General features: G+C 38.1%; 1 protein-coding gene across 1 annotated transcript; it reads left to right on the top strand.

The window, feature by feature from the left end:
* The first annotated feature begins 6,135 nt into the window (after positions 1-6,135).
* On the top strand, positions 6,136-6,878 carry LOC126919447 (uncharacterized). The gene is made up of 2 exons (XM_050728767.1): positions 6,136-6,232; positions 6,315-6,878. The coding sequence occupies exons 1-2, from the start codon at positions 6,203-6,205 to the stop codon at positions 6,759-6,761; spliced, it is 477 nt and encodes a 158-aa protein (XP_050584724.1). The 5' UTR covers positions 6,136-6,202; the 3' UTR covers positions 6,762-6,878.
* The last annotated feature ends 7,695 nt before the right edge of the window (positions 6,879-14,573 follow it).

Genomic DNA, 14,573 nt, shown 5'->3' on the forward strand with positions numbered 1-14,573 from the left:
GTTTACATAGCGAATGCTACTCACGCCGTTTTTATCGTCGAAACAATCACAACTGTGCGCAAAATGCGACCATTTATTCGATTTTGACGAAAACTGTGGGTTATTTGCATCCTGTTGGAGATATTTCGCCGTTTAAAACGCTATTTAAATTGCATTTTACGCGCGGAATGCTACGCATACCGTTTTTAGCGTAGAAACAAGACCAACTGTGCGCAAAATGCAACCATTTACAGAATTTTGACGACAAACTGTGCCTTATTAAGCTATTGTTGCAGATATATCGACGTTTGTAAGCTATTTCCATTTCATTTTACACGCCGAGTACCATGCACGTCAGTATCATCGTCGAAAGAAGCAGACCTGTGCGAGAAATGCGACCATTTGCTCGATTTTGAAGAAATCTGTGCGTTATTTTGCTATTGTTGCAGATATTTCGAAGTTTGAACGCTATTTCCATTGCATTTTACACGCCGAATGCTACGCATACCGTTTTTAGCGTCGAAACAAGACCAACTGTGCTCAAAAAGCGACCATTTACACGATTTTGAAGAAAACTGAGCGTTATTTCGCTTTTGTTTGAGATATTTCTACGTTTAAACGCTATTTGCATTGCAGTTTACACGGCGAATGCTATTCACTCCGTTTTTGGCGTCGAAACATACCCAACTGTGCGCAAAATGCGACCATTTACTCGATTTTGACGAAAACTATGCGTTATATCGGTTCTGTTGCAGATATTTCGAAGTTTAAGCGCTATTTCCATTGCATTTTACACGCCGAATGCTATGCATACCGTTTTTAGCGTCGAAACAAGCCCAACTGTGCGCAAAATGCGACCATTTACCCGATTTTGAAAAAAACTGAGAGTTATTTCGCTTTTGTTGGAGACATTTCGACGTTTTTTTTTTTTTTTTTTTTTTTTTTTATTTATTTATTTAAATTCACTATTTGTCCAATTTGGACATTTGGTGGAATTTTTTAGCGGTTACATTAGCATGTTGGTGGCTACCCCCAGCGGGGTACCATCCTCGTGTTTGTTAGGTTATGTCCTTTATAAGGTCTGCTGGGTGCTTCCTTTTTAGTCTTCTGTCCATATTTGTGATTTTGTATGTTTCCGCAGCTAGCCGGTTTATGTGTGTTGCTATTCTTGATTTGATTTTCTCGGAGTATCTGCTGATTTCTTCCTTGTCCGTTGGCATTCCCAGGTCCCTTCGTATATCTTCGTTTCTGACGTACCAAGGTCCGTTTACTATTGTTCTGAGTATTTTAGCCTGTATTACCTCTATTTTGTTTATATGGCTCATTGCTGCCGTCCCCCATAGTGGTATACCGTACGTCCAGATTGGTTTTATGATCGTTTTATATATTTTTACTTTGTTTTCTGTGCTTAGTTTGGATTTTCGGCTTGTTAGCCAATACATTTGTCTCCTTGTTTTCTGTATTTTTTCTACTATTGATTTGATGTGTAGTTTCCAGGTAAGTTTTTGATCTAAGTGGAGTCCTAGGTATTTGACATGCTTTGTTTGCGTTATATGCGTACCGTTCAATAGGATGTTTGGTGGTATCTTTTTCCGTAGCGTGAATGTAATATGGTTGCATTTATTGGGGTTTGCTTTTAATTGTTTTTCTTGTAGCCAATTTTCTATTTTTACGATATGTTCTTGTAGTATTTTGACTGCCGTTTCTGGGTTAGTATGCCTGGCTAGTATAGCTGTGTCGTCCGCGAATGTCAATACTGTGCTGTTGGTAGTTGTTGGTATGTTCGCCGTGTATAATGTGTATAGTATTGGGCCTAGGACGCTTCCTTGTGGTACCCCGGCCTTGATGTCTTTAACTTGAGAATGTGTGTCCTTGATTTTTATTACGAAGGTTCTGCTGCTTAGGTAGGATTTTATTAAGTGGTGTATTTGCTCCGGGAATTGTTTCCTAATTGTTTGTAGTAGACTTTCATGGTTAATTTTATCGAATGCTTTCTCTATGTCTATAAAGAGGGCTGTGCAGTATTCCTTGTTTTCTAGTGCTACTATTATTTCGTTTATAAGCCTGTGCATTTGCTCTATCGTGGAGTGTTTGTTTCTGAAACCAAATTGGTGATCCGGTATTAGTTTTTTTGTCTCTATTATTAGTTTTATGCGGTCGTATATTATCTTTTCCAGTATTTTGGAAAATACTGGGAGCAGTGATATTGGTCTGTAGGATGCAGTTTGGTGCGGGTCTTTGCCTGGTTTATGTAACATTTTGATTTGTGCTAATTTCCATGGTTTGGGGAAGTATTGAATTCTTAGAATTGCATTGAATATTATTGTAATTAGTCTTATTGCTTTTGGCGGAAGGTTTTTCAAGATTTTACCATTGATTAGGTCGATTCCTGGCGCTTTGTTGTTTTTTGTTTTATCAATTATGTTTCTAATTTCTTGTGCCGATGTTTTAGGTATGGTGTATTCCTTGTCGGCTGTGGTAGTAGTGGTTTGTGGATCCTCCTCCGTATGACTTTTGAGGTTGCTGTTGTTGATAATGTGTGGTGTGAATGTGTTGCAGAGGTGGTTGGAGAATTCTTCAGCTTGTTCTTCGTTGCTTCTTGCCCATGTGTTATCTGCTTTTCTGATTGCCGGGACGGGTATTATTGGCTTCCTTATTTTTTTCGTGGCTTTCCATAGTGAGTAGTTGGTGTTCTCGTGTGTGGAGAGTGTCCCTATGAACTTTGCGAATTCGTTATCGTTGTGCTCCTTTATTTTGTTTTTTATTTCCTTTGCAAGTTTGTTTAAGTGTTTTTTGTTTTCTCGGGTTCTGTATTTTTGCCATTTTGCTTTTGCTTTTCTTTTTTCTTTGATTTTGTCGAGTATTTCTTGCGGGATTATTATTGTTTGTCTGCTGGTTGGTTCGGGAGTAGTGGTTGTCCTTGCTGCTTCCTGAATAGTTGCTGTCAATGTTGCTACTGCCTGTTCTATGTGTTCAGGAGTTTTTAACGGGATGTTGCAGTTTATTTTGCTTTTTATTATTTCTTTGAAGGTTTGCCATTTGGTGGTTTTGTTGCATAGTGTTTCTGGTTTGCTATAGTGAATTGGTTTGTTTCTGTATTCAATTATTATGGGTGTATGATCGGAGCTGAGCTCGAGGTTGGGTGTTATTTTTAGTTTATTTGTGTTTAGTCCCCTTGTAACTGCAAAGTCCAGAAGATCTGGTTTTTTGTTCAGGTCAGTCGGCCAATGTGTCGGTGTTCCTGTGGATAATATATTTAGGTTATTATTTCTTATGTATTTTTCCAGTGTTCTACCTCGAGGTGTAATGTTTCTTGACCCCCAAAGCGTGTGCTTTGAGTTGTAGTCTCCCGCTGCGATGTACTTGTCCCCTAGTTCCTGGAAGTATTCTTCCCACATTTGTGTTGTTATTTTGTGTCGCGGAGGCACATATACTGCTGACAACTGGAAGTAGTTGCTGCTAGTTTGAACTGTAACAGTGGTTGCTTGTAAATATTCTTTGTTAACTTGGCTGTGTAGATAATGTTTGATATCGTTTCTGACTATCACTGCTGTCCCTCCGTGAGCTTTTCCTGAGGGGTGTTTGGTATCATATATGGTGTAGTATGGTATTTTCAAGTAGCTTTTTGTAGTGAAGTGTGTTTCTGAGACAAGTAGTATGTCTATATTGTTATTGTATATGAATGTTTTAATTTCGAGGGCCCGTTGTTGCAAGCCATTTGAGTTCCAGGCTGCTATTTTTAGAGTGTCCGTTTTTATTTTTTGCTTAGCACATTTGTAATTAGTTGTAGCATGACTGTGATTTGTTGAGTTTGCTGTTTTAGTACTGCATTTTGTTCGCTTATCATTCTGGTTAGCATTTCGGTGTTCTTTATGGATTGTTTGAGTAGTTCTTTGATTTCTGCAGTGTCATTGTTACTATTGCTGTGGTATTGGTTGTGTGTATGTGTTGATTGGCTGGTTATTTGAGCATAGCTTAGACCACCAATGGTGTTGGTGCTGATAGGTTTGGTGTTTGTTGCTTGTTCTGTACTTGGAATTATTTCAGGATTTGTGCTGTCCTGTTGGGCTTGTGTGTTAGTGATTGTTCTGCTTCGTAGGGGCGGGAACAGTTTACGTTGTAATTGTTTTCTTACTTCACATCCTTTATAGCTGGCTGGGTGGTTTCCGTTACAGTTGTAGCATTTAACCTCCTCAATTTTTCCCGTGGATGGGCAGTGTGTCGTGAGATGATTTTTTGCGCATTTAACGCATGCCGGGGTTCTATTACAATAGTTTTTGGTGTGTCCGTATTGTTGGCATCTTATGCATTGTGGGATTTCTTTTTTATGTCTGGGTGGCTCTACTTTTACTATTGTGTTTAGTAATTTTTCTATATCGTATATTTCCTTATTGTTGTTTTTAGGTTCTAGTTCAACTAGGAATAGCGGTAGTGGTTGTTTGGTATCGTATTTGTTTATGTTATTTATTGATCTTACTTGGTGTCCGATTTTTGCCAGTTCTTCACTTATTTTTCCAGTATTTGTTTTTGGGTGTAGTCCCCTGATTACTGCTTTGTAGCTTTTGTCTGTTTTGAGCTGAAAAGTGTGATATGCTGCATTTTTTCCCTTTAGTGATCTTGTAATTTTTCTGAATGTTTCTGGGGTGTTGGTCTGTACTTTAACCTGGTCTATTTTTATTTGTTTGATGATGTAGTTGTCTTTCCCTGCGATGTTGTTTAGCAGTTCGATGAGGGGATCAATTATTTTTGCGTCTACGTATATTGGTGGTGGTTTGGGTGTACGGTTTGTCGGACTTTCCGTTGGGTCCGTTGCTGCCTCTTCTGGCAGTGCGCTGAATGGATTGTGCAGTTTGATATCTTGTAGCCATTGTTTTTTTTCATATGTATCAATTTTCCTCGCGCTTGCGAGCGGGGTTACCTTCCGTTTTTTGTTGGAGGTTGCCACCGTCCAGCTTTCTTCCTGGTGTATTGGTATGTTTTGCTCTTCGTCGGATTGTGTTGTTTCCATAATATCATCATTTTTCTCTACATATGTAGAGTCTGTGGCTTTATTTATGAAAAATGTTTCACCGGAGTTAATTATTTTTATTGGTGGAATCTGCATGATTCCACGTTTTGTCTATTTTTGGCTTTAACTTTGTCCCTATCTCTTCTCTCTTGCCGCACTTTCACTGGAGCACTGTTTCGCACGTCCGTTTAGGTCGCCTGCCCAGGCGGAACTGATCGACGTTTAATCGCTATGTCCATTACATTTTAAACGCCGAAAGCTATGCACGCCGTTTTTAGTGTCGAAACAAGACCAACTGTGCGCAAAATGCGACCATTTACTCGATTTTGACGAAAACTATTGTTACGTTCTGTTATGTTCGATTTGATTGTGCTATGCCTTCCGTGTTAGTCTAGACTAAATCCAGATAAAATTTTTGTTGTGTTATCTTGAGTTTAATCGGAAGGGGAAAATTGAAATGGTATGATTGTTTATGAAATATTAATCGAGATGTCCGATTAATATGATAGTTGCTGCCACCAGAAATAGTCTAAGGACTATTTCAAAGAATTTCCATTTATTATTATTATTTCTTTAAGTTGGGAGTGTTAGTGTATGATGGGTATTGTTTGTCTATCGTGTCTTGGATTCCCAGTCTGGAAGTGCCTCTATAAGCACCTTCGTGGCTGTAGGAAAACAAATCCTGTACCTTGTCTGTTGTGTCTTTTGGATTCCCAGTCTGGAAGTGCCTCTATAAGCACCTTCGTGGCTGTAGGAAAACAAATCCTGTACCTTGTCTGTTGTGTCTTTTGAATTCCCAGACTGGAAGTGCCTCTGTAAGCACTTTCTTGCCTGTAGGAAAACAAACCTTGTACCCTTGTCTGTTGTGTCTTTTGAATTCCCAGACTGGAAGTGCCTCTATAAGCACTTTCTTGCCTGTAGGAAAACAAACCTTGCACCCTTGTCTGTTGTGTCTGTTGAATTCCCAGACTGGAAGTGCCTCTGTAAGCACTTTCTTGCCTATAGGAAAACAAACCTTGCATCCTTGTCTGTTGTGTCTGTTGAAATCCCAGACTGGAAGTGCCTCTGTAAGCACTTTCTTGCCTGTAGGAAAACAAATCTATGTACCTTCGTCTGTCGTGTCTGTTGAATTCCCAGACTGGAAGTGCCTCTGTAGTGTTAATTTTGTTTGTTGTATTCTCATATTTCTTTTATGAATGCAGGTTATATTGAATCATGGATACTGACATGTCTGGAGCTGTAGAGGTATGTATTAATTTGATTTGTGTTGATTTCATCATATTTCATATTGTTGTCCTTTATCTTGAATTTGTGTATTTTATTTTAGTGTAAGAAAAAGAAAAGGAATAGAGGGAAGCGCAGGCCGTTCGCACCTCCCTTGAAACGTACCAGGAAACCTGGTCGTCGTGGCGGTGCAAAAGGTCGTAGTCGGGTGCTAAAGAGGTTGAGAGGCTCAACTTCCATGGAGGGTGGTAATGGCGTGGTTACAACCCCATCGCCGAGTCCTGATGGTCCTCCGGTTATTGACCTGACTTTCTCCGATGAAGACACCCTCGAGTTACCGCCAAGTTCTCCTGTGGTCGAGGTGATAGTTACAGATGCCTGCGCCAAGGTCCGTTTTCCGGAGGAAATTCCTGATGAAGTGTTGGAAGCCTATCTACGCCACCATTCCTTAGGTCAGGGGGGTATCTGTCCAGACGCACTCTCTTGGTGTCTAGATAGGTTTAGTGAGATGTGCCCGGATGCGTCGTATATGAATTTTCAATTTGTTTAGTAACAGTATTTTATGTGTATGTGTGCCTGGTGTTGTTTGTTAAAGTGTTTCTGTATATTGAGTAACTCACGTGACATTTGCATTGTTTTGGTTATGTATGATACATATATGTATATATATATATATATATATATATATATATATATATATATATATATATATTATTTCATAGCGTGATTCTTTTGAGTTTGACTACATGTTAATTATTTTTATTACTATTGTGTTATACTTTATTTATTTAAATTAGTAAGTTTTATTTTGATGTACATATATGTTTTGTAGTTTAGGTTATGTTTCGCTTGTTCTATGTATATATAGTAATTGATTTAGTAATGTATTACACACACATATATGTATACCTTCAGGATGTAATCTTCCAATAGGACAGACAATTTAATAAATTTTATGTTTATTATTAGAATATCAATCCCATACATATATATATATATGAATAATTAACTTATGTTTAATAAATTTTATTAAAGAATTTCCATTTTTATTGCACTGTGAGTTTGTTTCGAGGTATACAAGTTGACACTTGCGTTGTTTGTGTATTGCGGTTATCTATGTTTTCGTTCCGGCACGTGCGGAGCGTGGGACGTGACACTATGCGTTATATCGGTTCTGTTGCAGATATTTCGAAGTTTAAACGCTATTTCCATTGCATTTTACACGCCGAATGCTATGCATACCGTTTTTAGCGTCGAAACAAGCCCAACTGTGCGCGAAATGCGACCATTCACCCGATTTTGAAAAAAACTGAGAGTTATTTCGCTTTTGTTGGAGACATTTCGACGTTTAATAGCTATGTCCATTACATTTTAAACGCCGAAAGCTATGCACGTCGTTTTTAGCGTCGAAACAAGCCCAACTGTGCGCAAAATGCGACCATTTACCCGATTTTGAAAAAAACTGAGAGTTATTTCGCTTTTGTTGGAGACATTTCGACGTTTAATCGCTATGTCCATTACATTTTAAACGCCGAAAGCTATGCACGCCGTTTTTAGTGTCGAAACAAGACCAACTGTTGCGAAAAATGCGACCATTTACTCGATTTTGAAGTAAACTGAGAGTTATTTCGCTTTTGTAGGAGATATTTCGAAGTTTAAACGCTATTTCCACCGCATTCTACGCGTCGAATGCTATGCACGCCGTTTTCAGCGTCAAGACAAGCTCAACTGTGCGCGAAAAGCGACCATTTACTCGATTTTGAGAAAACTGAACGTTATTTTGCTATTGTTGGAGATATTTCACCGTTTAAAGGCTATTTGCATTGCAGTTTACATTGCGAATGCTACTCACGCCGTTTTTATCGTCGAAACAAACACAACTGTGCGCAAAATGCGACCATTTATTCGATTTTGACGAAAACTGTGGGTTATTTGCATCCTGTTGGAGATATTTCGCCGTTTATACGCTATTTAAATTGCATTTTACGCGCGGAATGCTACGCATACCGATTTTAGCGTAGAAACAAGAACAACTGTGCGCAAAATGCAACCATTTACAGAACTTTGACGACAAACTGTGCCTTATTAAGCTATTGTTGCAGATATATCGACGTTTATACGCTATTTCCATTTCATTTTACACGCCGAGTGCCATGCACGTCAGTTTCATCGTCGAAAGAAGCAGACCTGTGCGAGAAATACGAGCATTTGCTCGATTTTGACGAAAACTATGCGTTATATCGATTCTGTTGGAGATATTTCGCCGTTTAAACGCTATTTAAGTTGCATTTTACACGCCGAATGCTACGCATACCGTTTTGGGCGTCGAAACATACCCAACTGTGCGCAAAATGCGACCATTTACTCGATTTTGACGAAAACTATGAGTTATATCGATTCTGTTGGAGATATTTCGCCGTTTAAACGCTATTTAAATTGCATTTTACGCGCGGAATGCTACGCATACGTTTTTTAGCGTCGAAACATGCCCAACTGTGCGCAAAAAGCGACCATTTACTCGATTTTGTGAAAACTGAACGTTATTTCGCTATTGTTGGAGATATTTCGAAGTTTAAACGCTATTTCCATCGCATTTTGCATGCCGAATGCTATGCACGCCGATTTTAGTGTCGAAACAAGCCCAACTGTTGCGAAAAATTCGACCATTTGCTCGATTTTGGAGAAAACTGTGCATTATTTCGCTATTGTTGGAGGTATTTCGACGTTTAAACGCTCTTTCCATCGTATTTTACAAGTCGAATTCTATGCACGCTGCTTTTAGCGTCGAATCAAGCTCAACTGTGCGCCAGATGCGACCGTATACTCGATTTTGTCGACAAACTGAGCCCTATTTCGCTATTGTTGCATATATATCGACGTTTATACGCTATTTCCATTTCATTTTACACGCCGAGTGCCATGCACGTCAGTATCATCGTCGAAAGAAGCAGACCTGTGCGAGAAATGCGACCATTTGCTCGATTTTGAAGAAATCTGTTCGTTATTTTGCTATTATTGGAGATATTTCGACATTTAAACGCTATTTGCATTGCAGCTTACACGGCGAATGCTGCACACGCCGTTTTTATCGTCGAAACATGCACAACTGTGCGCAAAATGCGACCATTTATTCGATTTTGACGAAAACTATGCGTTATATCGATTCTGTTGCAGATATTTCGCCGTTTAAACGCTCTTTCCGTTGCATTTTACACACCGTATGCTATGCACGCCGTTTTTATCGTCGAAACAAGCTTAACTGTGCGCAAAAAGCGACCACTTACTCGATTTTGATGAAAACTGAGCGTTATTTCGCTATTGTTGGAGGTATTTCGACGTTTAAACGTTATTTCCATCGTATTTTACAAGTCGAATTCTATGCACGCTGCTTTTAGCGTCGAATCAAGCTCAACTGTGCGCAAGATGCGACCGTATACTCGATTTTGACGACAAACTGAGCTCTATTTCGCTATTGTTGCAGATATTTCGAAGTTTGAACGCTATTTCCATTGCATTTTACACGCCGAATGCTACACACGCCGTATTTATCGTCGAAACATGCTCAACTGTGCACAAAATGCGACCATTTACTCGATTTTGACGAAAACTATGCGTTATATCGATTCGGTTGCAGATATTTCGCCGTTTAAAACGCTATTTAAATTGCATTTTACACGCCGAATGCTACGCATACCGTTTTTAGCGTCGAAACAAGACCAACTGTGCGCAAAAAGCGACCATTTACACGATTTTGAAGAAAACTGAGCGTTATTTCGCTTTTGTTGGAGATATTTCTACGTTTAAACGCTATTTGCATTGCAGTTTACACGGCGAATGCTACACACACCGTTTTTGGCGTCGAAACATACCCAACTGTGCGCAAAATGCGACCATTTACTCGATTTTGACGAAAACTATGCGTTATATCGGTTCTGTTGCAGATATTTCGAAGTTTAAACGCTATTTCCATTGCATTTTACACGCCGAATGCTACGCTCGCCGTTTTTAGCGTAGATACTAGCAAACCTGTCCGAAAAATGCGACCGTGTACTCGATTTTAACGAAAAGGAGAGTTATTTCTCTCCTGTTGTAGATATTTCGAAATTCAAACGCTATTTTCATTGCTGTTTACACGCCGAATGTAGTTCATGCCTGTTTCATCGTCGACACAAGCCCAACTGTGCGAAAAATACAACCATTTCCTCGATTTTGACGAAAACTGAGCGTTATTTTGCTTTCGTTGGATGTTTCGGCGTTTAAACATATTTTTTATATTTTTGAACAGAATCTTACTTTCCATTCATGACAAAATTAAAATAAAGGAAATACACTTTAAATGTATAGGATGGAAGTTGAATATGAAGAAAACATTTGGAAGGAAATTTAAAGTATATGTATAGCATGAAAATAGAAAATGAAAAACATATTTGTAAGTAATACTACACAATGTCACACGTTATTACTTAATTCTATATAACGTTATACGTTATAACGTAATGCTACACAACATGATACGTTATAACGTAATACTATATAACGTCAAACCATATAACGCAATACTATATGACGTAACACGTTATAACGTAATTCTGTATATCAGTATACGTTATAACGTAATACTATATAACGTTATACGTTATATGGACCGGTCAAAATAGACATAATAATAATGACCAAAGAACAAAAATTCCAACGGAGCTAAATGTTGGTAGAGATCTTGGGTACATCTGTGGAACTAAAGTGCTAAAAATCCCTAATTCTTCCATGCCCGCTAAAAAAGTTATTTACGATCAAAGTCAAAATTTTTGGATTTTTTGAATTTTTCTTGAAAACGGTAATTTTTATCGAAAATATGGCCCAGTCAAAAATTGTAGATCAGAAGATTATCTACAAAAATAATCCTCGTACTTTTTTCCCTAAGAATCACCATTCCTAAGATATCGCCATACTAAAAGTTGAAGTTCTATTGTCCACGTGGCGACGCTCATATACCTGCTTTCCTGAATTGGCTTGCTTTTTTTTATTTGTTAGAATATTTACAATCAATTCTCATTGAGAATTTTCAGTAACTTCATTTGGCGTAATACAATGACATGGCTTACAATAGTTTATATTGTTGGTTCTAGTAGGATCTCAGGATTTAATCTAAAGGGTATTTTCTTTTTATTCTGCGGATCTGGTCCGTCGTGTCAAGTAGTTGAGTGACTAATGAGTTGTGATGGTTGTTGACTCTTGCGATATATCTGCTTCTGTACTTCTATATTTCATCTTTGACTATAGGTATCTTGAGGTCGCCGTGAATTGTTTCGTTTGTAACATACCAGGGTGCATTTATTAGGAATTTTAGCGTTTTCGATTGGAAGCGTTAGAGCATTTCAATGTTGGGAATTACTTTGTTACGTTCTGTTATGTTCGATTTGATTGTGCTATGCCTTCCGTGTTATTCTAGACTAAATCCAGAAAAAATTTTTGTTGTGTTATCTTGAGTTTAATCGGAAGGGGAAAATTGAAATGGTATGATTGTTTATGAAATATTAATCGAGATGTCAGATTAATATGGTAGTTGCTGCCACCAGAAATAGTCTAAGGACTATTTCGAAGAATTTCCTTTTATTATTATTATTTTCTTTAAGTTGGGAGTGTTAGTGTATGATGGGTATTGTTTGTCTATCGTGTCTTTTGGATTCCAAGTCTGGAAGTGCCTCTGTAAGCACCTTCTTGCCTGTAGGAAAATAAACCTTATACCCTTGTCTGTTGTGTCTGTTGTGTCTGTTGTGTCTGTTGATTTCCCAGACTGGAAGTGCCTCTGTAAGCACTTTCTTGCCTGTAGGAAAACAAACCTTGTACCCTGTCTGTCGTGGGGTTTGAACTAGGTGAGAGTCTATTATCTATTAACTCGTGTTTAATGGGTAGCGTTGACTTACGTTTGATGCAACTGGCAAACGAATTCCACCTTTCGGCTAACCCGCTATGCGCAGGAATACTGGCACGAGAGAGGATTAAAGTTATTAGGGATAAACAATTGGCAACGTATTTATTTCGTCTGACAGAGTTATGTTGGTTTAACTATATTTTAATTTATTCGTTGTTAGTTGATTAAAGGTATTACAATATCAGCAATAAGTATCGTCGGATGCAAATGTAGATATATTTGTCGAATTGTCGTTTGGATTTCTAGCGCGAGACAATTCTTCGTTAGCATTTGCCATCATGATGTTCAATAAAGGTTGTATTTACATAAAATTATATTTCTTTACAAAGTTTGATAAATAATTAGTTTAACGGTTAACTAAGATAACAAACAATAAGTAAACAAATGCTTTAAATAATATTCTTGGGTTCTGTAACGAATCCACGGTCAACGGGAAACTTTCTGTACGTTTTAATATATTTTTGATAGCACACTGACACGTTCACTCAGGCACAGGATTTCTCTAAGACTGACTCCAAGACGATGACAGTAAACTCTCCAAGGAGATTGCAAAATAAATGACAGATACAGTTACATATATCAAATACATATCGATCGGGAATATCAACAAATTCCCAAGCGCCGTAACTAGGCAGTTCCACATAAATCCTGATCAAGACTTGATTGTTTATACAGCGTATCCCTTAACACTGGAACCTCCTTTGTAAAACATTTCGTTCATCCCGTGACCGTGGCTACGTTCGGCGACCAGTTATGTCACCCCGAGCCCAAGTATTGAGAAATCTTCCAAAAGAAAGGCTCGATGTCTCTACATCTCCGACACGGCCATCCTGACAATCACCCGTCCTCGGGTGCATCTAAAATATTCGGTTTTCTTAACATTAGACTCAATTTAACATCTTTTATAATTTTAACAAAACATTCTAATAAGCCAAGGGTCCACCACAACAACAAAGATTCTTACTAAATATTTGTTAACAAACATAAACAACAATCTGTCATATTACAATGTCTTTCTTCAAAACTGTTATTTAGTTGCATCCTCTAATCCTCCAGTCATTAGACTTCTCAATCTCTCACCAGAACACATCACAGTACTACTCTTATACATGAATATACCAAATTATATCACAACACCACACTGGGCGTGTGTGAAACACCAAATTACTTCACAACACCACACTGGGCGTGTGTGAAACACCAAATTACTTCACAACACCACACTGGGCGTGTGTGAAACACCAAATTACTTCACAACACCACATTGGGCGTGTGTGAAACACCAAATTACTTCACAACACCACATTGGGCGTGTGTGAAACACTAAATTACTTCACAACACCACATTGGGCGTGTGTGAAACACCAAATTACTTCACAACACCACATTGGGCGTGTGTGAAACACCAAATTACTTCACAACACCACATTGGGCGTGTGTGAAACACCAAATTACTTCACAACACCACATTGGGCGTGTGTGAAATGTTATGATCAAAACATTCCTTCTCAATCACTGTACCTCAATCGTCACTGTCGTTGCCGATATCATCACTACACACATCCAACTCAGCAGGAATACAACCATCTGGCATTTTCCTTAACTTATCATGACTGTACTTATACGACCGTTTGCCATCCATCGTTTTTAAAATATATCTATCTCCTTCCAAAATCTCTGCTATTATAAATGGACCCCTGTACTTAGGATCTAATTTTGTTTGATTTCTTTCTTCATTTTTACGTAATACAAAGTCTCCAAGATTAAATTTAACTATATTGGCCTTAGTTTTATCAAATCTTTCCTTATCATATCTAGCGTTTGACTCTATGTTTTGTATAGCCTGCTGTCTTACATTGGAGATATCTACTTCCTTTTCTACAAAGTCATCGGGAAGCAATAAACCATAAGGTCTTGCTGTTTTCCCAATTAGTAATTCCAAAGGACTTGATTTAGTCACACGATTGGTGGTGCAATTTAAAGCCAATTGTATTTCACCAATCGCCTCTTGCCAAGATCGACCAGTCGTTTCCACAGTTGTAAACATGTTTTTCAAGGTTCCCATGACACGCTCCACCTGACCATTGGCTCTACTAACACCGGTAGCTATTAAGTGAAGTTTAATATGTTTACTTTGACAAAAATCCTGAAATTCCTTACCAGTAAAACATCTACCCTGATCCGCTATAACTCGCCTTTACTGTATTAGAAGAATCTATTTTACGAGTATGATATAAATACACAAATTTTGTAAAAGCATCAATCAAAACAATGACATATTCCTTTAAATCTTAAATGAATATTTTTATGATTTTTATATCAAAACCCCGGCTCAAAATTTCACGACCAATCATTATGTCATATTTAAATATTTATCAGCAAGGACATGGAAAACTATCTCCAACGTAAATTCGTTAATACACACAACAG

Source organism: Bombus affinis, chromosome 8, assembly GCF_024516045.1.
Source record: "Bombus affinis isolate iyBomAffi1 chromosome 8, iyBomAffi1.2, whole genome shotgun sequence".
Lineage (NCBI taxonomy): Eukaryota > Metazoa > Arthropoda > Insecta > Hymenoptera > Apidae > Bombus > Bombus affinis.

Coding starts and splice junctions, on each gene's coding strand:
- LOC126919447 (XM_050728767.1), top strand. CDS start 6,203: ATGGATACTGACATGTCTGGAGCTGTAGAG. Junction 6,233..6,314: donor ACATGTCTGGAGCTGTAGAG/GTATGTATTAAT, acceptor ATTTTATTTTAG/TGTAAGAAAAAGAAAAGGAA.